The 25,825-nt window shown below is 45.2% G+C and overlaps 1 protein-coding gene across 1 annotated transcript in view; it reads left to right on the forward strand.

The window, feature by feature from the left end:
• Positions 1-25,825, forward strand: part of SLC49A4 (solute carrier family 49 member 4) — a 124,477-nt gene that overhangs the window by 51,931 nt on the left and 46,721 nt on the right. Inside the window, exon 4 of the mRNA XM_075933110.1 lies at positions 18,441-18,570. Coding sequence (XP_075789225.1) covers positions 18,441-18,570 — 130 coding nt within the window. The remainder of the gene's footprint in view (positions 1-18,440; positions 18,571-25,825) is intronic.

A 25,825-nucleotide genomic window follows, 5' to 3' on the forward strand; every position in this document is an offset into this window, starting at 1 on the left:
AAAAATTCCACTGGTTGTGGGGAAACTGTCAGCTAGTTAAAAGCTTGCAGAGTTGGCTTAAGACACTGTCACCCAGGACTGGATAGGAAAGGGACTGGGATGAGATCTTGTAGTCCACAGAATAAGAAAGCTGTAACTTGATCCCTAATGGTCCCATACCCACTCTTCTATATCCTGTGGAGCTCAGATATGGGAGAGAATCTGTCCCATACTGTGTCATACTGTGTAACAATAATGCTTAGCAACTATATAACTGTACTAGCTTGGGTCATTGAGGGGCTCAGTACAGGGGTTTATGGGTGTGAGGGGTGCAGGAGTCAGGGCAGGGCCTTGGGCCTTGCAGCTAATCGAGGAAGGGGGGAGGGGAAGGGGTTGGGAGTCTCCAAAAGCTGTCCCTGGACTGCACCTGCTCCCTCCAGCCATGTAATTGGTTGGGGGAAAGAGAGGCTCTAAGGGCTGGTTCCAGCCTGCCTCCTCTAGTCCTGTAGCTGATCTGCGACCTCTCCAGGGCCAGGTTATGGTTCCAGGCCCTGGCCTCTCGTCCGGGGGGGTCTGGACATGGTTCTTGGCCTCTCCTCAGGGAGTGAGCAGGTCTCCTGGGTGATGGTTGAGAGGTAGGAAACTCTCCCCCTGTTATTTGGGGCAGAGAGGCCACTTACCTGCTGTGTGTCCGCAGCTAACCAGTGACTTATTAGTGTGGCTCCCCACATTGGTCACTCTGAAGTATAGCTGTCCCCTGCGCTCGCTGTCCACAGTGGTCATTGTGAATAATGCGTCCCTCTTCTCTGCTTGTCCCTTTCCATGTTTTGGAAAACAGTCCCTTTCTCAGAGCTTCCTGTTTTTCTGGCACAGCCAAATCATTACCTTGCTTTTAGCTGCTATAAGAGGAAGCTGCATACCAAATTTGGTGTTCATAGCTCTTACCATTTAGGAGCAAATCTTGAACAGACTGACTTGCAGGCACATGGACTCACAGACACACTCTAACATAGGGGCACCTAAGAATGGAACTTGAGCCTCTTAACACCTATTTCTTTGGCATAGCCATGATGAAGCTCTTGCTTTGAGAATTTGGATATAGTACAAGAGTTATTGACTTAGTATTGGTGACATGGCAAAAGCTTATTTTTCCAAAGAATATTTTGTGTACTGATGGATAAAGTTGTAAGTGTACATCTACTTTATAGCCTTTCTCTGAACCATTCCCTTTCCTGTCTCTGTTTAATTATAGTGAGAGTTTCTTGCATTGAGAGCTCACTGAATTATCATAGCATGCCTGAAATAGCAGGAAAGTTCATATCAAAATCAAGTTGTATTACCAGAATTGCATGGAGAAGTTTGCTTTGCTGTTGGCTCTAACCAAAGCTGTTAGCCATTCATTGAATATTCAAATAATATTGAAGATTATTTCCTTATTGCCTCGCAATTTAGTACAGGATTAGGGCTTTTCAAATCTAGATATACCTTTTCAAAAGCAGATATACCTTTCACCAAAAAAAAGTATACCTCTGAATATAAAACTTTCCTTTTCCCATTTAGAGCCTATCCAACCAGCAAAGTGCCCATTTCTCAGGCTGTGCAGGGGCATCTCTTTACGTCAATATTTACAGGTCATTGTGGCACAGTGCTCACATTGCTTCCATGAGGCATTAGAAATCCACGCTTCAGGAAAAGATATACAGCTCTGTACTCAGTGTAGCATTTCCTGCCCATTAGTTGGTTGATTGTTCTTGTTCTCCATTCATGTTTCAAGTGCTTTGGTGGATCTATCCAGTGTTGCTGAAAGAACTGTCAGGAGGAAGACATTTACTGTTGAGGCGCTCTTGTCTCTGACTGCAATTCCCTTGGCTCTTACTGTACATGACTTATATCTTCCTTTTTTCCATTACTTGCTCTTGCTCATTAATCTCGAATAATAAGCTGGTGAACTTGGCCTAGGCTTTTACTTTTCTTCTTTATCTATGGTATGGTATAATGAATGACTGTAGAGACAAAGGTAAACCTGTTAGTCTTAAGCTTCAGAGAGGTAGCCGAATTAGTCTGTAACTGGCAAAATTTTAAAACAAAAAGTCTTGCAACACCTTTGAGACTAACAAAACGTCGATGATATGGGTTTTTGTGGGCACAACCCACTTCTTCAGATGGAAGTGGGTTCTGCTCATGATGCCATCTACATATTTTGTTAGTCTCTAAGGTTCTGCAAGACTATTTGTTGTTTTTTAAGTTTTTCCTGTTGTTCTTAGGCCTCCTAGTGGGGACAGAACTGCATCTGCTTTGTGACGTGAGAATCTGATTCTGTTCTGCATTTCTAAACTTCAGATCAGTGTTTCCCAACTGGCGTTCCGTGGAAACCTGGGGTTCCGCAGACTATTGTCAGGGGTTCCACAAGAAATCGTGGAATAAATAAATAAAAATTTTGAAATACCATGAACAATTCCAAATATCCCTGGAAATATTGCCAAGCAAACATTTTCATAGGTAGGGGTTCCTCGGGATATGAAAAATTATTCTAGGGGTTCCTCCATGGGAAAAAGGTTGGGAATCACTGCCTCAGATAGTGCTGCAATTGTGAGGCACAAAAGGCTAAGCTGATATGAGGGTCATTTATTACCTAATAGCAGTGACCCCTTTATTTTTGGCTAGATTTCAAATGAGTTCTGCCCTTTTTTATGTGTAAGGGCAGTGACCACAAGGCAGATTCATCAGAGTAGCAGGTGGAAGGTGGAAAAATACTAAAGGTTTCAGGGAAACACTTCAGAGACTACCAGGTTAATTGAATAATTTAAAAAATGACCTAAGCTTTACTTGGTCATGTTCTTTAGAGAAGTTGTCACTGGTGAAAAGGACCTTGAGGTAAATCTCAGCAGTTGCTCCAAATGAGAGTAGGCACTTGTAAAAGTATTGCACTGCTCTTGAAAATATTAAATCAACATACTTTACATTTTAAAAAGAGTAAATTTGTAGTTACAGTACGAATAGCTAAGTATTTTAGCCAGTCTCCAAATTTGTCTCTAATCAGACAATCTTTTGGATGTGTCCACAAATATTGGAAGTTTTTTTCCCTTAGTGGTACCCGTTAGGCTAGCCAGGGAACCCCCTGCAATGGCGCCGCTATATAAGTGCATATATACCGCTGCTGGACCTCCATCTCCTGAGTTCCTTCTTACCACCCATGATGGTTGTTGGAATGCTCTTGGCTTGGTTTTCAAGTCCACCCTCAGTTCATTTTGTAGATAGTTCTTGTTGGTGTTTGGTAGTTCTCAGTGTTTACAGTAGTTAGTAAGTAGTTAGCGTAGTCACAGTGGGAATTCTCACTTTGTCTCCCCTCCTGGGGGGGAGGAACGTCTGGGCTGCATGGCTTCAAGCCCTGTACTAAGTGCTTGAAACCTATGCCATGTGGCAATGCCTGTGCTTTCCGGGTCGGAGCTGTGGGGTTTTAAAAATGGCGCCCAAGATGGTAGCCGTCTTAAAAGGGCAGTCTCCTTTAAAAAATTTGTTTTTATTTTTTTGTTTTTGCTCGACAATTCTGTTCTGGGGAGCTTCCCTTCCCGCCCCCACGTGACAATTCTGGTGTGGCTCTTCGCATTTTTTCTGCCACTGTTTTGTCTCTCTCTGTTAAATGGGTTGGCAACCTCTGCCATAGGGCCAGCAGCCCTCAACACCAGACACTTTTGACGCGGCTTGGGACCTCGTAGAGCTGACATCGCTGCTGGCACTGCCCTTGTCAGCCTCCGATTACTCATCTGAGTTGGAGTGGATTTGGTGCAGTGGAGGGCCTTGTCTACTTGGTTCTGATCTCAGCACTACTTATATTATAGGCCCCTCTCCCAGCACCATAGTCCAACAGTGCAGCAGATATGGACCCCAGCAATGGCAGCAGCTCATGCAGTAGCCCTTCTGGACACCGTGGGCCTACCAACAGGCCCAGGGCCCTATACCTATGAGACCAGGCTCTACTGGCACCTGTTCCAGGGGCACTCCCTTGACCATGCCGCTTCTAAGGGTACTGGCATTGGAAAGCAGGCATAGCCCCCAGAAGCAGTCAGACCACCTTCAGAGGATGAGAGGGCTGCAAATTGGGGCAGCTCGAGACCCGTCACAATGGGTGGATAAGTGGCAGGAGCACTTGCCTATCAGGGACTTTTCCTCGTCATCTCCTGATTAGGCCCTAGCTGACCCTTCACTGCCCATGACTGCCATGGTCTTGAGGACTCACCAAGAGTTGGTCTGTAGGTTGGCGAGCAACAAGGGTGTCCAGGCCAAGGAGGCCACGGAGGATACAGACCTAATGATGTTGACATCCTCACAGTGGAGCCCTGGCCAGAGTCGTATTGGCCTCAAACAAGACAGTGGCTAAGATATGTAAGCCACTGTGACTGATCCCAGTATCCATCCCACCATGCCAGAAAGGGGTGGAGCAGCATTACTTTATCTCCTAGTCGGGGCATAAGCATCTTTATGCACCTTCTCCCCCTCCTCCCTCGGTTCCTCTTCAGGGATCCGTCTCATGAGTACCTTTTAAGACAGAAGGTGTCGTTGCTCCTGTAGCTTTGGGTGGTGGAATTGGTTCTAGAAGAGTTATGGGGAATGGGATTTACTCCATTATTTCCTTATCCCAAAATCCAAGGGAGGTCCCCACCCCATTCTGGCTCTCTGAGGCTTGAATGCCTTACTAAAAAAGATGAGGTTCAGAATGATAACACTGGCCTCCATTATCCCCTCTCTGGAAAGGGGGACTGGTAGAATCGTAGAATCACAGGCTACGTCTAGACTGCACTCCTTTTTCAACAGAGGCTTTTTAGACAGTATCTTTTGAAAAAGCCTCTGTCGAAAAAGAGCGTCTAGATTACATTATGCGGATCGAAAAATCAATCTGCTTTTTCAAAAAAGAGTGTCCAGACTGCCGGACGCTCTGTCGAAAAAAGAAGGCACCCGGAAGTGCTTCTGGCAGGGCATGGGGGCAGCCTTTATTTCCAGGTGCTGTTGCATGCCCTTTGCAGAGACGTGTGCTTAAAGGGATCCCCCTGGGCAGCCGTTGCTATACTCCTGCTTCTGGCTTGCCTACCTCCTAGAGGGAAACAAAGCTTTCTCTGGTTGCCCCGCTCTGGCTGCCCTGCTTCCTCTGCTTGCTCTGGTTGCCCTGCTTTCTCAGACAACAAAGCAGTTTATTTTCTGTTTTTTTTTTTCTGCTTTTCACTCTTTTTGGCCATGGAGCCTGAGCTGCCCGTGGGCAGGCGATGGCCCCACACTGCAGCTTCTGCTGCATCTTCATGGCTCTGTCATGAAGCTCCTGCCCCATGTGGACAAGGACCACACTGAGGAGACCCTCCTCTGGGATGCAGGAGCTCTGTCCTTGCCCCCAAAATTTTTTGGGGACAGGCAGATTTGGAGGCACGAGACGAGTTCGGACTGGTGGGACCAGCTCATCATGCCGCTCTGGGACACTGGCTCTGCAACTTCCAGATGAGGAAGGCCACATTCCTGGAGCTGTATGCCTGGCTTGCCCCTGCTCTGGAACACCGGGACACCCACCTGCGGCCCGTCATCTCCCTGCAAAAGCGGGTCGCTAGCACTCTGTGGGACACCAGTTTGGCGTGGGGAGGTCTATCGTCGGGGCTACTTTGATGGAGGTAAGTCACTTTCAGGGGATAGGCCCTGCTGAGTGGGGGGGGGGGGGGGGGGTTAAGAAAGGGGGACTACCAGGCTAGGGCAAGAGGGAGTGGGGGGATGGAGTGGCACTTGGAAGCCGCTCCTCAGCCACCCCTGCACTGATGCGGGGGAGGGGGGCATCCTGAGAAAGTATGGGGAGGGTTGGGGAGAGGAGGGTTCTCCTCCCAAGCTCTTAGGTAACTTGTCTAGCTCCCTGGTTTCTGTCTATTTGTCTCATGCTGCAGGTGGAGAGAGCCATCATTGCGGAACTGCTGAAGAGGCTCGTCCGTCTCGGGGACCTGGACAACATCATTGACGGGTTTGCCGCCCTTGGCTTCCCGAATTGCGGAGGAGCTCTCGATGGGACACACATCGCAATCCGCACACCGCCCCATCAAGCAGCCCAGTTTATAAACAGGAAGGGCTAATATTCCATGGTGCTGCAGGTCCTCGTCGACCACTGGGGATACTTTATGGACATTTGCGTTGGGTGGTCAGGGCGGGCACATGATGCCCGCATATTCCATAACTCCTACCTTTACTGAAGGTTGCAGGCAGGAACATTGTTTCCCCAGCAGCACCTCGGGGACGTGCAGATGCCGTTGTGCACAGTGGCCAAAGCAACCTACCCCCGATGCCGTGGCTCATGAAGCCCTACACCAGCCACCTGGATGCGAGCAAGGAGCTTTTCAACACGCATCTTAGCCAGGTTTGCATCCAGGTGGAATGCACCTTCGACCGTCTGAAAGGGAGGTGGTTCTTTGGGTGATGTCCCCATGGGTGCTCCACGTATGGTGTCAGGTTCATCCCAGCACCACAGATTGGAGCTTTTTCTAAGCAGTTGCTAGTTGGGCTGCACATGTGCAGCAGGTGTCTCACGCTGCCGGCAGTTTGACAGTTGAGTGCGGCCCGACCCTCTCCTCTCTGTTCCTCTTCTACCACCGGTAGACGGAGTTGTCCTGCTGCTTCAGGCACTTTTCTCCTCATAGATAAAACCTTCAACCTTTTGACCTCAATTCATCTTGGATCCTTGATACTTTATTACCACTTCAAAGGCAAACAAATCAAGCCAGGGAACACTCTGTTCCCTCACCGCTTCAGCGGCAATCGCTGCTCTCGGTCAGCTGGCTCAAAAAAAACCCCACACCTTCACAACCTGACACCCTCACATCAACAGGGAGTCAGCAGCTTCACTAACCTCCCCTGCCTCCAGCCCAACCACCAACAGATGGAATATAATTGCATCACAAGGCTTTAAAAAGTGCGGTGGCTGCAGCGATCCTAGATGGACACAGCTGCTGTGTGAAATGCTTGGGGGAGGCACACAGTCCTCAGGAATGTGACCATTGTAAAACCCTGCCTGCAAGAGCGAGAGAGGACAGAGAGCTTAGGCTCCATGTGTCCCGTATGGAGAGGGCTTTATAGCCCCAGGCAAAGGCTGCGCAGGATCAAAGGACACAGATCCCGAAGCGCAAATCAGCCTCTTCAACACCGAAGGCACATCAAAGGAGCAGGATTTCCCCTGCCAGATGCCTGCCACCCTCTGTCCCCCAGAATGAATGGGAAGGACGTGGCAGCCTCAGATTCATCTGCCTGAGCACCGGCCAGATCTCTCCCCGCACCGGGAGAAACTCACAGGCAGCCTCCAGCATGGAAACAGGCACAGGCACATGCAGCACTGCATGAAGCAGCAGAGCTGGCTTCAAAGCTGCCCTGCAAACCCTCGGTGCCACCGCTCAACTTGGCACCGGCTAGAGAGGCGGTGCTGCCTACACAGCGGACATGCAAAGCCTCGGTGCCGCTGCTTAGTGCACCCACCTCTTCACTGCCTTCATTACAGTAGGACTTTAGCCTGCAGGCTAAGCATATGGGCTTTGAACAGATGCAGACTGCACGGGGCTTAGCGGAAACTATACCAAGCACAGATGACTCCCCTCCCCCGCCTACATCAAGGGAACAGTCCCCAGCACTGTACCCACCCTACTCACTACCAAAGCAGGGATGGGGTGCTCAACAGAGATCTGTGATGAGAGGAGTGCATTCTCCTCCCAGCAGGCATCCCTCACTTCATCTCTACAAGGGCATCACTACACCCCATGACCATATCACCCACAGTGGCACCCAAGCTGGTATTACCCACAGCCACATTATCAGCCACAGTGGGCACCTTTGGATTGCTGGGCTGCAGCACCCAAATACCACTCTACTGCCCCATCCTCAGGAAAAAGGCAACCACCAGTTTCGCCATCCCATGCTATGGTAGCCATACCCGACTCAGAGGAGGAGGGAGGCCAGTTAGCTGATGATCAGGATGACACTCAGCTGGCACAGTCACAAGATAGTCCCACTTCCCCTCCATAGGAAGCCATAGTCCCGGATGATGATCATATGATAGTGGATCTGAAACAATTCCAGGACCTTTTTAAGAGGGTTGCTACATGACAAGAAATAAAATGTCAGGAGGCTAAGCAGAAACAGCACGATCTCCTGAAGAATATCCACCCATTATCACAGGGCAGAATCGCATTGCCCATAGATGAAGCAATTATGGAGGTCTCTGGAGACATCTGGCAAACACTAGCATTGGCTCAACTGACCTGCAAAAGGCGGACAAGAAATATCTCATCCCACCTAAAGATCTAGATATCCCTTTCTCCCATCCTCAGCTAAACTCACTGGCCATCACTGCGGCAAGCCAACAGCCCCTCACCTTAGATCAAATAATGACAACAAAGAGCACAAGAGGCTAGACCAATTCAGAAAGATCTAGAAAGAAGCTGTCTACCACCCTGCAGCTTAGGATAGCCAATTACTCAGCACATCTGGCAAATCACAACTCTTACAGCTACTCCAAACTAGCAGACCTAATGGAGCATTTGCCTGATACTAAGAAGCCCATACTCAGGGCAGCCATACGTGAGAGCCACACAATTGCCCGTACAGCACCGCTGTCTGTGATTGATGTGGTGGACACAGCAGTGAGAACAATGGCTACAGCAGTCATGATGAGAAGAACATCATGGCTTCAGGCCATGGGGGTGCCAAAAGAGCTGTAGTCCAAAGATAGAAGATCTCCCCTTCAACGAGCACAAACTCATCCAGCAACACAGATAAGATTCAGCACAACAGCAAAAACACGCACACCACCTTGCGTGCTCTGGGAATGTACACACAACTGTACAGGTGCAGGTGCTACACCCCCTAAAATAAAAGCAGAGACTTCTACTACAGCCGTACTCAATACAAACCAAATGAGTGCAGTCACACCAGGCAGTGCACCCAGAGAACATCAGCACAATCAGCATGGACCACTTTCAGTTTTCAGTTCTTCCATTTGGGCTCTCTGCAGCCCCCAGTGTTTTCACAGAATTTATGGCAGTCATGGCAGCCTTTCTCAGGACGTGCAGAGTTCAGGTCTTTCCATAGATGGACAACTGGTTGATTGGGGCACGTTCAGGACCCACATACTTCAGCTTATAGACTTAGTCAAGCATTCTTTTACTCAACTGTGTCTTTTAATAAATGAGAAATCAACCCTTGTTTCCACACAGACTGTCGAGTTTGTAGGGGCCCGTTTGCACTCCACAAGAGTTATGGCCTCCTTTCCAGGGTCCAGGGTTTGTGGCCATACAGGAGATCATCACAGAGCTGAAGGTGTCACCCCTCACAATGGCCAGAAATTGTATGAGGCTGTTAGGCCACGTGGCAGTGTGTATGTTTGTGGTGCAGCACGCCAGGTTACGCCTCCACCCCTACAGGCATGGCTAGCATTTGTGCACAACCCAGCAGAATTTCTGTCATAGCCTGAGAAGCTGTCACAGGGAGGGACCAAGCAGGCAGAGCAGAGGGGGATGAGAAGTCAGGGAATACTCTGCAACCTTCCCTCTATTGTGTCTGTCTGAACAAACATGGCTGGCTCTCTATGAGTGGGGAAGTGCTCTGTTTAAGGACACAGCTCCTTTGCCCAGTTCCTGGTTCTAGCTGCCTGGGACAGACAGCTCACCCCTGGGGAAGTGCACAGCACGGGCGGAAGGCAACTGGGGAGGGTTGGAGATGTTGCGAGGGGTAAGCCCAGTCACCTTCCCTTCCCATGCAGCATCCTGCGACACAGCCAGTCTGCCCCGTCGGGCTGCGGCCATCAACTCTGCGGTTCATCTCCCGCGGGCTATACACATGCGTGGGTTATTTCAGACTTTTTGTACACAGGCAGGAAAAACTGCGGGTTATGCACAGGGTTTATATATACTAATTTACGGTAGTCTATGTGGGCATCCCCTTCACTGGACAGAGCCCATCAGTGCAGCTGGTCACAGATGCCTCAGACACAGGTTGGGGGGCACACCTCTTGGATCTATAGACTCAAGGTATGTGGTTGCAGGCAGAATGGTTGCTTCACATAAATGCTTCACATAAGGGCAATTCGCCTAGCTTGTCAGGTGTTTCTACCTCATCTAAGAAACAGGTGTGTTTCAGTACTGACAGACAATACAGTAGCTATATTTTATAGGGACAGACAGGATGTAGCCCATTCTTCTCTCCTGTGTTAGGAAGCCCTTTCCCTATGGCTGTGTCTACACTGGCATGAATTTCTGGAAATGCTTAAAACGGAATACTATTCCATTTTCAGTTTTTCCGGAAAAGGAGCGTCTACATTGGCAGGCTGCTTTTCCGGAAAAGCCCTTTTTCCGGAAAAGCGTCTGTGGCCAATGTAGACGCACTTTTCCGGAAACGAGCCCCGATCGCCATTTTTGCGATCGGGGCTTTTTTCCGGAAAAGACTACTGGGCTGTCTACACTGGCCCTTTTCCAGAACAGTGTTCTGGAATAAGGACTTATGCCCGAGCAGGAGCAGAATAGTTTTTCCGGAATAGCGGCTGATTTTGTACAGTAGAGCATCGTTGCTTTTCCGGAAATTCAAGGGCCAGTGTAGACAGCTCGCAGCTTATTCCGGAAAAGCGGCTGATTTTCCGGAATAAGTGGCCCAGTGTAGACACAGCCTATGTGAGTTCGCTCATGAGATTCACCTAGAGGCTGCATAACTTCCAGGAACCCACAACATCCTGGAGGACTGGCTCAGCAGTCCTTGAAGGTACATGAGTGGTCCCTCAGGGGACATGGCCCGGGACATTTTCCACAGGTGGGGCTGTTCTTATCTAGACCTGTTGGCCACACATAGCAACATGAAGTGTCAGGAATTCTACTCCTACCTGAGTAACAACCCAGGGTTACTGGGGGATGCGATCCACACAGAGTGGCCTTCCTAGTTCCTCTACACAATCCCCCCCACTTTCCGTTGATACAGAAGGTTTCACTCAGATAGCAGAGGTAGAAGGCCTTAATGATTTTGGTGGCAAAAGCATGGCCCCACCATGTGGACAAGGGGGATCCAGTGGATATAGTATACTTAGATTTCCAGAAAGCCTTTGACAAGATCCCTCACCAAAGACTCTTAAGTAAATTAAGATGTAATGGGATAAGAGGGAAGATCCTTTAATGGACTGAGAACTGGTTAAAAGACAGTAAACAAAGGGTAGGAATAAATGGTAAATTTTCAGAATGGAGAGGGGTAACTAGTGGTGTTCCCCAAGGGTCAGTCCTAGCACCAATCCTATTGGCAGTAAAGTACAGCAGCTTAGAACTTACTGTTTATATAACCTGAAGGCAATGGGTTTAAGTAAAGTGTCCTTCACCATCACAGACAATCCATTTATGATGAAACTGCAGTAAGAAAAGGAAACATGACTTCATCCAGAGTGAATCGTGTAATATTTGATGCTGGAGAACAAAATGGTCAGATCTACAGTTGGCAAAGTACCTTCTCTATATTGACTTAAACAGCATTTAGAGAGGAGGAAGCTAAAACAATCCAATGCCCAGCACTACTAGATTTCTAGGTAATACTGGTGAATTATTTCATTTTAATAAGATCCCTGGTACTCCTCTAAGAGGATATAATCCATTGCTTTAGGATTGTCTATACAGCACTAAGAATCCTGTTTAAGAGTTTAGGAAAACTAACATATTAGGGTTAAGCCTGTAGAAGGGAGACTACTGTGTAAATTGTAAATGAATATATATATCAAATTGGCTGGGGATTGTTAAACAACCGTGGCTTTCTCTCAAAAAATCTGCTCATGAGACTTGCTGAGTGTCTACTAAAGATTCAGGATGAAGTTGCCAGGCTGAAATTTCTGACAGACATACTGCTATTGAGTAAAAGCAGCATCTATAAACATCTGTTTCTTCATTTCTCTCCCATTGTATCCGGTCTCTCATTGGGGCACGACTGTCTGTGCTTTCTTTTTTATGCTGTAAATCTGTCTGTTGCCACAGTAACACACTCTGAGTGTGCTGTTACTTGACTCCCCTTTTGCTGAAACCTTTTTTCATGCCTTCATCTCTCTCTGCTGTGATTATTGTTATTCATTACTCGAGGGCTTCCCCACATCATAAGAACAGCCATACTGGGTCAAACCAAAGGACCATCCTGTCTGCCGAAAGTGGCCAATACCAGATGCCCCAGAGGGAGGGATCACAACAGGTAATCCTCAGTAATCCCTCCCCTGTTACCCACCTCCAGAGAAACAGTGGCTAGGGATACCATTTCTAACCATCCTGGCTAGTCATTGATGGACCTAACCTCCATGAATCTATCTAGCTCTTTTTTTAACCCTGTTAAAGTTCTAGCCTTCACCGTAACCTCTGGAAAGGAGTTCCACAGGTTGACTGTGCGCAGAGTGGAAAAAAACCTTGCTTTTGTTTGTTTTAAACCTGCTGCCTATTAATTTCATTTGGTGACCCCTAGTTCTTTTATTGTGGGAACAAGTAAATAACTTTTCCTTATTCACTTTTTTCATACCATTCATGATTTTATAGACCTCAATTATATCCCCCTGTGGTCTTTTCTTTTCTAAGCTGAAAAGTCCAAGTCTTTTTAATTTCTCTTCATATGGAACCCGTTCCAAACCCCTAATAATTTTTGTTGCCCTTTTCTGAATCTTTTCCAGTGTCACTATATCTTTTTTGAGATGAGAGAACCACATTTGTACACAGTGTTCAAGATGTGGGCATACCATGGTTTTATATAGAGGCATTACAATATTTTCTGTCTTATTCTCTATCCCTTTTTAATGACTTCTGACATTCTATTTGCTTTTTTGAGTGCCGCTGCACACTGAGTGGATGATTTCAGAGCACTATCCACAATGACTCCAAGATCTCTCTCGTGAGTGGTTGTAGCGAAATTAGTCCCCATCATATTGTGTATATATAGCTGGGATTATTGTTTCCAATGTGCATTACTTTACATTTATCAACATTCAATTTCATTTGCCATTTTGTTGCCCAGTCACTTCGTTTGTTGAGATCTTTTTGAAGCTCTTCACAGTCTACTTTGGTCTTAACTATCTTGAGCAGTTTGGTCTCATCTGCAAATTTTGCCACCTCACTGTTTATTCCTTTCTCTAAATCCTTTATAAATAAGTTGAATAGGATAGGTCCCAGGACAGACACTTGGGAGACCCCACTAGTTACCTCTTTCCACTCGGAAAACTTATTTATTCCTATCATTTGTTTTCTGTCTTTTAACCAGTTATCAGTCCATGAAAGGATCTTCCTTCTTATCCCATGACAACTTACTTTACTTAACAACCTTTGGTGAGAGATCTTGCCAAAGACTTTCTGGAAATCTAAGTATACTGTATCCACTGGATCTCCCTTGTCCACATGTTTGTTGACTCCCTCAAAGAACTCTAATAGATTAGTAAGGCACGATTTCCCTTTGCAGAAACCATGTTGATTTCCCCCAACAAATGATGATGATTTTCCATGTGTCTGACAATTTTATTTTTCACTATAGTTTCCGCTAATTTGCCTGGTACTGATGTTAGACTTACCAGTCTTTAATTGCCATGATCACCTCTAGCACTCTTTTTAAATATTGGTGTCATGTTAGCTATCTTCCAGTTATTAGGTACGGAAGCTGATTTAAAGGATAGGTTACAAACCACAGTTAATAGTTCCACAATTTCCCATTTGAGCTCTTTCAGAACTCCTGGGTGAATGCCGTCTGGTCCTGGTGATTTGTTACTGTTAAGTTTATCAATTTGTTCCAAAACCTTCTGTAATGGCACCTTAATCTGGGACAATTCCTCAGATTTGTCACCTAAAAAGAATTGCCCAGGTTTGGGAATCTCCCCAATAGCCTCAACCATTAAGACTGAAGGAAAGAAGTCATTTAGCTTTTCTGCTATGACTTTATCATCTTTGAGTGCTTCTTTAGCATCTGAATCGTCCAAAGGCCCACTGGTTGTTTAGCTATAGACAACCACCTAACCTCAAGATGATTCTTACCAACCACCACAGGACATACCACACTAATACCAACCCTGGTACCTTCCCTTGCAACAAACCCCGTTGCCAGCTTTGTCCACATATTCATTCTGCTGATACCATTATTGGACCTAACCAAGTGAGTTATAAGTTCAAGAACACATATTCCTGCGCATCCAGAAATATAATCTATGCTATCATGTGCCGAAAGTGTCCGTCTGCTATGTACATTGGACAAACATCTCAGACACTTCGCCAAAGGATTAATGCCCACAAAACAGATACCAGACAAGATCACAAAGAGAAAACAGTTTCTTGCCACTTTAACCAGAAAGGACACTCTCTAAGGGTATGTCTACACTACCCTCCTAGTTCGAACTAGGAGGGTAATGTATGCATACCGCACTTGCTAATGAAGCCCGGGATTTGAATTTCCCGGGCTTCATTAGCATAAGCGGGGAGCCGCCATTTTTAAATCCCCGCTGCTTCGAACCCCGTGTAGCGCGGCTACACGGGGCTCGAACTAGGTAGTTCGGACTAGGGTGCCTATTCCGAACTACCGGTACACCTCGTTTCACGAGGAGTACCGGTAGTTCGGAATAGGACCCTAGTCCGAACTACCTAGTTCGAGCCCCGTGTAGCCGCGCTACACGGGGTTCGAAGCAGCGGGGATTTAAAAATGGCGGCTCCCCGCTTATGCTAATGAAGCCCGGGAAATTCAAATCCCGGGCTTCATTAGCAAGTGCGGTATGCATACATTACCCCGCTAGTTCGAACTAGCGGGGTAGTGTAGACATACCCTAAATGACTTAGCCACCTGCATTCTGCTACAAAGACCTTTTACATCTGCACTTGAAAGGGAATCCTCTGAACTGTCATTCATGTTAAAATTCGACACTTGCCAACAAGGACTTAACAAGAATTTGAACTATCTCACCCATTACCAAGACAGTTTCCCCAATTATCACCTGTAATACCATTAACTCACAAACATCCCACTCTCCCTACCTTTAATATCATCAATTCACAGACACTTACCTTCCTTCCTCCCCTTCTCCCCCCCCCCCCCCCCCCCCGCATCCCCCTTCTGTTCTGCAATGTGATTTGTCCTTTTCATATTTGTTCATTTTTTTAATTGTATCCTTTGGTATATATGGTTGTGACTACTTTCTTCCACTATTTGATCTGAGGAAGTGGGTCTGGCCCACGAAAGCTCATCATCTAATAAACCATCTTGTTAGTCTTTAAAGTGCTACATTGTCCTGCATTTTGGTTGTTTAGCTGGCTTCCTGCTTCTGATGTACTTAAACATTTTACTATTGCTTTTTGAGTTTTTTGCTATCTGTTCTTCAAACTCCTTTTTGGCTTTTCTTATTGTATTTTTGCACTTAATTTGACAAAGATTATGGTCCTTTCTGTTTTCCTCACTAGGATTTGACTTCCACTTTTTAAAATATCTTTTTATCTGTCACTGCTTCTTTTACTTGGTTGTTAAGCCACAGTGGCATTTTTTGGTCCCCTAATGTGTTTTTTAATTTGGGGTGTACATATAAGTTGGGCCTCTGTTATGGTGTCTTTGAAAAGTTTCCATGCAGCTTTCAGAGATTTTCCTTTTTTCACTATACCTTTTAATTCCTATTTAACTAACTTCCTCATTGTTGTGTAGTTCCCCTTTCTAAAATTAAATGCCACAGTGTTGGGCTGCTGAGGTGTTTTGCCCCCACAGGGATGTTAAATTTTATTATATTATGGTCACTATTTCCAAGTGGTTTAGTTATATTTACCTCTTGAACCAGATCCTGCGCTCCACTTAGGACTAAATCAAGAATTGCCTCTCCCCTTGTGGGTTCCAGAATCAGCTGATCCAAGAAGCAGTCATTTAAGATACCATGAAATTTTATTTCTGCATCCAGTCCTGAGGTGATGTTTACCCAAGTCAGTATGGGGATAGTTGAAATCCCCCACTATTATTGAGTTTTTTAATTTGATAGCCTTTCTAATCTCCCTTATCATTTCATAGTCACTGTCATTGTCCTGACTAGGTGGTCGATAATATATCCCTACTGCTATATTCTTATTATTGGAGCATGGAATTACTATCCGTACAGATTCTGTAGAATACTTTGACTCTTTTAAGATTTTTACTTAATTTGATTCTGCATTTTCTTTCACGTATAATGCCGCTCCCTCACCAGCATGACCTGTTGTATCCTTCTGATATACAGGCAGTCCCCGGGTTACATGGATCCGATTTACATCGGATCCCTACTTACAAACGGCATGAGGTAACCCCGCACTAGCTGCTTCCCCCCAGCAGACCGGAGAGACACGAAGCTAGCGCCCTCTCCCCCCCAGCAGACCAGGGAGGCGCGGAGCGGCTTTTCTCAACAGACACCTCAGCTTGAGAATAAAGGACTGAGGGAAGTGAGGTGTGGGAGAATAAAACTGAGCTCTGGAGAAATGTTTGGCTAGAGTTTCCCCTACAATATGTACCAGTTCCGACTTACATACAAATTCAACTTAAGAACAAACCTACAGTCCCTATCTTGTACGTAACCCGGGGACTGCCTGTATTTTGTACCCTGGTATAACTGTGTCTTTGATTATCATTCTACCAAGTTTCCATGATGCCTATTATATCAATATTCTCCTTTAAAACTAGGCACTCTAGTTCACCCATGTTACTATTTAGACTTCTAGCATTTGTGTATAAGCACTTTAATAATTTGTCACTATTTATCTGTCTGCCATTTCTTGATGTGTTAGACTCTCATTTTGATTGTGTCTCATCTGATCTGACCCATACTTCCATCTTCTACTCCTGACTGAAACATAGAGCATCTCTGTTAATAGAGCCTCTCCTAATATATGTCTAGTATGTACTTCTACCACCTAGTATGTACTTCTACCTGGCTTTTCTCACAATGAAAAGTAACCTCATCATTGCTCTCATGCCTTCAGAATTATCCAATAGTAAGTCCAGTTTGATATTATTCTTGGAGCTCTGTGTGGATACACAATTGATATCCACATCTGCAAAAATGATCTATACATATCTGCATTCACATCCGTGGACGTGGATATCTGGATACATAGTGGATATTTGCAAGACTCTAGATATGAAATTCATGCTGCATCTGTTATGCTTATAAGAAACACATAGGATCTTTTTAGAGGAGAAGGCAATATTGTTTATTGAGAATTCAGACAGACACACCAGTCCTTCAAACATTGTTATAGTTATCAGTTTGTTGCTCACATTATCCTCGGGGCCATTGAGGCTGAGATAAAGGGAGGAGCTGGGCTTTGTCGGTTCAGACTGATGCTCCAGATCTTGGTAGGATAGAACCAAAGCTTCATGGCAAGGCACGGCATCTTTTATAAGAATCCCTTATGTAAACTTATGGATTTTGCTGCATTATATTGTAATTAGTCACTTTGCTGCATACGTTTATTTGGAGATTGTTTTTATTATTGTTTAGTATTTGTCTGCTGATGATATTTTGGGGTGTTGTCCCACTTTTGGTTTTAACAGAATTTCTTATTATCACACATTGTGAGTGCTTGCTTCTAACTTTAGGTTCCTCAAACTGGCCCTCAGTCATCAAATACAGTGGGTACATAAACACTCAGATTCCTTACTTATACTTACAGGAATTGCTTAGTGCAAAACATTTTAAGATTAAAAATAACGATTACAGTTTTTTCCATAATTCAAAAAACATTTGTACCCTCTTAAATTAAAGACCAGTCCTAAAGGTAAAGGGGTGACCATAGTGATTCAAGAGGACTATTCTGGTCTGTTCCTGCCGTAACATCAGTGGCCGTCAAAAGCAGCCTGTTGAATGCATCTTTACAAACAGCAGTAAGCTGTTTCTTCATGCTAGTTAGAAAGGGTGGCTGTTAGGGTACACTGAAGCACATTACATTGTGTAAAGCTACATTTCAGTTACATGGCTACACATCCATATCCTCAAAAAATGAGCTACGGAGAACTGAAGATTTGCAGGGGTCTAATTATCATCCTTGTGCTTAAAACCACAGACAGACCTTTTCAGTCTCTTCATTAGCCTCCCCTCTCACAATACAGCATGGATTGTGTCCTCTAGAAGTACCTGGGATCTTATTCGTAAAAAATGATTCACCAGTACAACCTGAAAATATTGCCGAGAAATTGAGTAGTCTCTTCAGGAAGTGTTATAAGTATTGATACACAAGCTTTTATCTCTGCAACTCTTGCCATTGCAAATGAACTGTGCCTGTATCTATCTAGGTAATTGACTCTCAATCTTACTTGAAAATATATTCCCTTAATTTCTCTTCCTATTGTTTTAGATCTATAGTTTTATTATTGTATGAAAGAGGCGAGATAAATAATTTTAGCATATTAAAATAAGTTCTCTCTGCTACAATCCATCACACTGTTATGTCTTACTGTGGTTTTTCTTAATTGTCTCATAGAATTTGGAATGGTCTCCCTGATATTTGCTGCAGCACTAGCCTACTTCCCATCACGCCCTCCATTTCCTCCCAGTGTGGCTGCAGCTAGTCAACGGCTGAGCTATAGGAGAAGTTTTTGTAGGCTATTAAGGTAGGTGCTCCTGGAAACAGCTTGCGTTTACAGTTCAAGGCAAATTCAGCTTTTTTTAAACCTAAATTTAAAAAAGCAAAACAGACTATGCGCTATAATCTTCTCACTGAAGAACAAATAAGTTAATTTGCAATGCTTTGTAACCAAATTAAATATTCATATGTAGATATGAAAGAACACTTAAATGTTAAAAAATAAAGTCTTTAAATATTAACCATGTTCAGAATATCGCAAATGTGTCAGAGCCCCTCAGTATCATTACTGCTATGGTCAGTTAAGACAACCTCTAAGTCAGTGGTGGGGAACTTTTCTTGGGTCAGGGGTCACTGACCCACAGAAAAATCAGTAGGAGCCCATGTGAGAAGGAGAAGAAAAAATCCTCAGTTGTGGTCCCCAATTAACAAACAGGAAAAAAGACACCTTTCCTCAGCCCCTTTAAGCTCCATCCCCACAGGGCGGGGAAAGGTGCCAAGGCTTAGCGCTTACCCCCAAAGCTGGATTAAGTCTTCTGTCTCAGCTCCCAGGGGAACATAAGTATCTCTGCAGGGCTCTGCGCACTGCAGGGCAGGGCTCCTTGGAGGCACCACCCCCATATCGCTCCCATTAGTTGCAATTCCCAGCCAATGGGAGTGACAGAGGGCAGCGCTTGCAGGGACCACTTCTCTGCAGTGTGCAGAGATTCTTCCTGCCCCCTTCCAGGCAGATCCCAGGGGCCCAGTCCAGCCCCAGTTTGCCTAGATTGGGTCCCCAAATTTTGTCGTCCTCTCTTCTCTTCCTGCCACCCAGCATCGTGAGCCAACTGGCGCTGGCACTCTAGCCACAGTGCCCCTTATGTGGCTGGAATGCCAGCATCAGCTCGTGTCACTGAGAGAGGGAAGGCAAGCCTCGAGCCTCATGAACTGGATCAAGGCAAACCATGGTCTGGGTCATAAATTCCATACCTCTGCTCTAAATAATAATTTTGTTGCACTGAATACAAGATGATTAAAGGGGTGTGTGCTGTAAAGTGGTGAAGTAATTAATTGAACACTGTGAATAACTGACCATTAAATTGCTTTTTTCATTTTCTTAATCTATTAACATTGCAGATTGCTCTTTGTTGGAATAACTTGGGGTCCAGTTTCTCGTTCACATGTGAGCCCCACAGTCCATGGGGGTAAATGTGCAAATGCACCTAAGGCAGATTTTAGCCCATCTGAGTCCTGTTAATTGCATGTGGTGTTAAAGTGAAAAATGGGGGAATGAAAAATAAGTCATATTGCTGGGCAAGGTCTCAGATCAAACATTTATGTTTTTTTAACTTTGCTATAAAGAAAATGTGCAAATAGTGCTATTACTGGTGTTTTCAGAACCCCTAACGGGCAAATTAACTATTTCATTCCAGGTGGCATAAGGAATAAATCAACAACAACTCAGCAATTCTGTCTGATTGAGGAGTAATGCAAATAAGCATGCTTTTGTCTGACACTGTAGTAAATTAGATTTAAGCACACATGGACATAAGCAATATGTTTAGAACATCCTAGATATTTACCTAAAATCTGGAACGGTATTGAGTAATTATTAGCAAGTTTGCAGTGACCAGTTGCTCACTCACTGGGAAGAAAAATGTCAGGAAAAATGTGTCTCAAAGTGACTTCAGAGGTCTTCTTCAAAGTACATTCCATTAACTAATCATTTATAAATAAAACACATAGGTCATAATGACCGCTGCTGGATCATCCCTTTTTTGAATAATCTTGTACTATCACAGGCATCTAGACTCAAGATTTTCCAGCTACCAAGGTTTTCAGACAGATTAGTAGAAACTAGCTACTGTTGAGTTTGCTTCTGAAAACCTATTTCCAAATTAGACTTTAATTATGTGGTGTTCTGTTTTACTGATTTATGGTGGATGAATGCAAGTAATATGGTTGCAATTAGTTTAGTCACATTCTGGGGTATACTCACCCCTCAAATCCAAGGCAATAGTGCTTCCTTTCTCCCACATTTTATCTGTCCTGTGTATTTAAACTGCAAGCTCTTCAGGGCAGGGACTATTTCTTTTTATATACTCATAGCACCTAACACAATGGCATCCTGATATCAATTGGGTCCTCTTGGAGCTGCTTGAATATAAATAAAAAGTATGCTTAAAGGCCAGAATCCCATAACTGATGCATATAGAGTTGGTTGACTTCAGTAGAGCTCTGCTTATGCAGCAATCTGTCACCATGATCTCAGTAGCAGGAATGCAATCAGTGTGTAAAAGGAACTATCTGGGGCTTGGAATATTTGTGAAGTGTTTTTAACTAAGCAATTATGAGAGAGCAATTAAATTCATACTTGTAATACATTCTTTGCCTTCTTTATTTGTATTTAAAGCCATCAAAATTATTCTTCTCTTGTTCTTAGGGAAATAATTTCTGATCAGAAATGCTCAATTTCTGCTATTTGAAACCTAGCTAAGGCTATGTCCACACTGTAGTTAGACACCCATAGTTGGCCTGTGTCAGCTAACTCTGGCTCAGACTAAGGGGCTATTGAATTGCAGTGTAGATCTTAAAACTGAGCTACAGCCCAAGACCACATGTATTGGGCTTCACTGCTATTAAATCAGTGGTCCCCAACCTTTTGAGGTTGTCGGGCACCAGGGGGCGTGGCCGTTTGCCTGCCGGGCGCCAGGGGGCGGGGACACTTGCGCGCCCGGGGGCGGGCCTCCCCATAGCTGCGCGCCCGGGGCCGGCGCTCCCCTCCGCCCCCTCCCGCCGAGTGCCGCGCGCCCGGCGCTCCCCCCGCAAGCACCCGTGCGCCATGTGCCCGGGGCCAGGCCAGCCCCGAGCACCTGGCGGGCGCATTGAAATGCCCCTGCGGGCACCGTGTTGGAGACCACGGTATTAAATAAACCCTTAGCCTGAGCCCCAAAAGCACAAGTCAGCTGACACAGGGCAGCTGCAAGTTTTTAATTGTAGTGTAGACATACTCAGTTACCAGAAAGTGCAGGGCAAGTTAATCACCAAAGTATGTCCTTTTGGGAGAAGGTTGGCAGTGGGGGAGGAGAAGCATTGGTGAATTAATCTGTAGTGTGACCGACTTGCGGTATTAAAAAGTAGTTCTCATGAGGGCACTGAGCATACTTATTAATGCTGCATTATGGAGCCTAAACTGCTGTTAGGAGAGATCTTGCCTGAGGGATGAGTTGTAAAAACGTTGCTGTCAAATAAAACCCCAAACTACAACTGACTTGGCAGGTGAAATATAAAATTTCTGTTGACAGTACTCCATTTGGCCACCTTATAACTAATTGGTATTCACAGTACAGTAAACACTAGATCTGGGATATTTGTAGAGTCAGCTGGTGAACTGCAAAACTCTGAATTACCAAGTCACTAAACTTTTCTTAAAAAAAATCTTGCAGTTAACTATTTAACATATCTCCATCAAGACTCAGGATTGTCTATTGCCTTTAAATAAAACATTGCCTCTTCCTTCCCTTATACATTCTTCCATGCTATCCCATCCACAAAGCACACTCGTTTCCTTTGTACACCAATCACCATTTCATCATTCAATAAACGCTTCTCTTGGGGAACCTTTCAGCAATAATCAAAGAAATGGGATTTATAAAAGAATGGAATCTGCTGTGCTCTGAGAGATCCATCATTGGACATCTAAACTGTTGCTTGTCTAATCTACATGTTATAATCTTTGAGACTGGGACTATTTCTTCTGAAAGTGCTGTGTAAATTACTTAATTGATGAGCCCAGGAAAATCCTGACACCCTAGATTACAATTTTAATGTCTGTGTTTTGAGATTGCTTTCATATGTTACTGATATGCACTGCTGTAGTTGATAAATGTATGCCTGTGGGCTAACTCACAAGTACATACACCAAAAAACACATCAGCCATGAATTTGTATTTTTTTTTCTTCTTCAGGGCTTCAGTTTTATTTCTTCAAAATAAAACTGTTTAGCTTAAGTTCAACATTTCAGTCATGACTTTTACCCCGATCTGGTATCAACTTCAGGAGCCTGTGTATCTTTATAGGTCTTATAGTCCACCTACTTGGTTCTCCTTTGTAACCTGCTTTCTGCAGATTACCTGGGAGTCGCACATGATCTAGCTTCCTTCCCCTAACATGAGGACTCCTCCTGGAGCCTACCTAAACCCCGAAGCCCTCAATAATAACTGAGTTGCTTGCTGACTTTTATGGAGACAACCTGATCTTCAATTTATCACCTGATCCCAGTCTCTCATCATCAGCTGGGAGGCATAGTTTTACAAGGCATCTCCATCAAGAAAGGAGGCCACTGAATAAGCTTGGTGCTAAATAGACATTGTCAAGATTATTGCCAGGAAGCTGATTGTTCAGATGGGAGCCCTGTCAAAATCAGTCTTATGGGTTCTCATAGTGTGCAATAGCTTTTTCTGTGTGGTTTTTTTTAAAAGCTGATACATATTTCTGCAGAATATTTTAATAAAAAAGGTTTATGCTAACTTAGGCGCATATGTAAAATGCTGGGAAATAGTGTGGTTGATGCAGAGGTTGATAGTGTGACAGGCAGCAATATGCTTGCTTTTTCTGTAAAAATTTTCAAATTGTGCAATTGCAAAGATAAATATGCATGACCATATTCTCAGCTATGTTCACCTGTGCTTTACTGTGTAATGCCGGGGCTTCTGAAAACATGGCGACTCCCCAGTTGTCAGTTAAAATAGCCCAAAGCCTGCAGTAACTAATATTGGCTATTTATAGCCAGTATTTGTCTCCAAGGAAACAAAATGGCAGCTAAAGAAATTAAGGAGAAAATTCCCCCCCCCCCCTTTGCTCCTTGTAATAATCTGTTAGATACATGAAAACTCTCTTCTCTTTTCCAAACTAAACAAACCCATTTTTTTTCCAGTCTTCCCTCTGAGGATGTTAAAATGTGATTATCTGGCTAATCGTATAGCCGATACAATTTGTATCAACTATATATGATTAGTCTGTAAGTGCTGATCTGCAGAGCTGCAGTGGGGGTAGCTCCAGAAGCTGACTCAAGCCGGGACTGAGCAGTACTGGCACCTGCTGGCTCTGGAGCCACCCGACTGCAGCTCTGCATTTTAAATGTAGTAAGAACTGCTGGGCTCTTATTGCATTTAAAATGTAGAGGTGCAACGATCGGCGCGAGCTGAGACTGCTCGGTCCCAGCTCGTGCTGAGTCCAGCAGCCCTGTCAGCTGCGAACAGAGGCTGGTCCTGGAGCAGCTCCCTCTTCACAGCAGCTAGGGCTGGCCGCTGGCAGGGGCTGCTGCCTAAACTGCCCTGCCCACAGCTAGCTCTGGCCACTGTGAACAAGGATTGTTTGGTGGCAACAGCCCCTGTCTGCAGGGGCAGACAAGGGCTGCTTTGCAGCAGTGACCCCTGTCCTCCCTCCCCCTGCTGTCTCTGTCAGGAGGCACCCCAGAGACGGTGATGAGGGGAACCAGCTTTTAAGCTGGCTCTCCCCAGCACTGTCTCCTGTCTCCCCTTGCTGCCTTATAGAGGCAGCAAGGGGGGGGAGGGGTGCCACAGAGCACAGGACAAGTGGGGACTGCTTGAGTCCCTGTTCGCACCATGCTCCCTGCGGCATTTCTACTTTTGAAATGTAGAAGAGCCCCACAGGGCTATTGTATGTTTCAAAATTAGAAGCACTTACAGTGGAAACTGGCATGAGCAGGGACTGCTTGAGTCCTCGCCTCCCCTGTGGAGATGGTGCTGGGGGGAAACCAGCTTAGAGCTAGTTCCCCCCAGCACCAGCTCCCCCTTTTTGCCTCTCTCAGATAGAGGCAGCAAGGGGAAAGCAGGGCAGCAATTAGTCACTTACATCCCTACTTCCCTCATATGTCATGTTTTTTAGATCTTTAATCATTTTTGTTGCTCTTCTCTGGACTTTCTCTAATTTGTCCACATCTTTAATATATGGAGATATACCTATCTCATAGAGCTGGAAGGAACCTTGAGAGGTCATTGAGTCCAGTCCCCTGCCCTCATGGCAGGACCAAGTACCATCCCTGACAGATTTGCCCCAGATCCCTAAATGGTCCCCTCAAGGATTGAATTCACAACCCTGGGTTTAGCAGGCCAATGCTCAAACCACTGAGCTATCCTTCCCTCCCCCTCTTCCTGCAGAGTGGTACTCCGAATTGGACATGCTATTCCAGTTCAGACCTAATCAGCATAGAGTAGAGCAGAATTACTTCTCCTGTTTTGCTTTCAACACTCCTGCTCATACATTCCAGAATTATGTTGGCTTTTTTGCAGCAATGTTACATTATCTCTCTAGCTTGTGATCCACTATAACTCCCAGAGCCCTTTTTTCAGTATTCCTTCCTAGGAAGTCATTTCCCATTTTGTATGTGTGAACTGACTGTTCCAAAGTGGAGTACTTTGCATTTGTCCTCATTGAATATGAGGAACATATGAGGAGGTTCTGAAATGTTTATTACTTGCATTATTGACTTTTTCACTGTACTTTTCTATGGTTCTGCAACTGAAAATGGGAACAGTAACATTTAAACAAGTGAGATTTCAAATAACAGGACTGTATTGTAGGAGGAAAGGTAGTGTTATGAGCCAAGGACTTTTAGGTTCTCTTCCTCTTTCTGCCACAAACTGTCACTTTGAGGGAAATGTTGCTGAATATTTTCAAATAAAAGTACCTAAATTGTACCAACACAGGACACGTGTGCAAGCAGAAATGCTAATTAGCGAGTTTAAAATATGTATTTACATGTGCAAAAATGACTACCGTATATACTCGAGTATAAGCCGACCCGAATATAAGCCGAGGCACCTAATTTTACCCCAAAGAACTGGGAAAAAATATTGACTCGAGTATAAGCCTAGGGTAGGAAATGAGGCAGCTACTGGTAAATGTAAAAAATGAAGATAGATACCAATAAAATTACATGAATATTTATTTCAAAGAAAAACAATAACCTAGCTCTGTAAGGGGAAAAGGGGGTCAACAAAAACAATATGGTTCTGCAGGCACGGCCACAGCTCAGCCCCCGCCGCCCCCGCCCCGCAGTCCCCACGTTCCGGCCCCCTCACCTGCCAACGAGCCCCCTCTAAACGAGCCAGCGGGGGGGGGGGGGGCTGTGAGAGACCAGAGCCGGGCATCGATGGGCCAATGAGCCAGCGGGGGGGGGGGGGGGGGGCTGTGCGAGACCCGGGCCGGGCGTCGATGGGCCAGTGAGCCAGCAGGGGGAGCGGGTGCCGGTGCTGGCTGGATTTTACCACGGGAGGGGA

Source organism: Pelodiscus sinensis, chromosome 7 (genome assembly GCF_049634645.1).
Source record: "Pelodiscus sinensis isolate JC-2024 chromosome 7, ASM4963464v1, whole genome shotgun sequence".
NCBI lineage: Eukaryota > Metazoa > Chordata > Testudines > Trionychidae > Pelodiscus > Pelodiscus sinensis.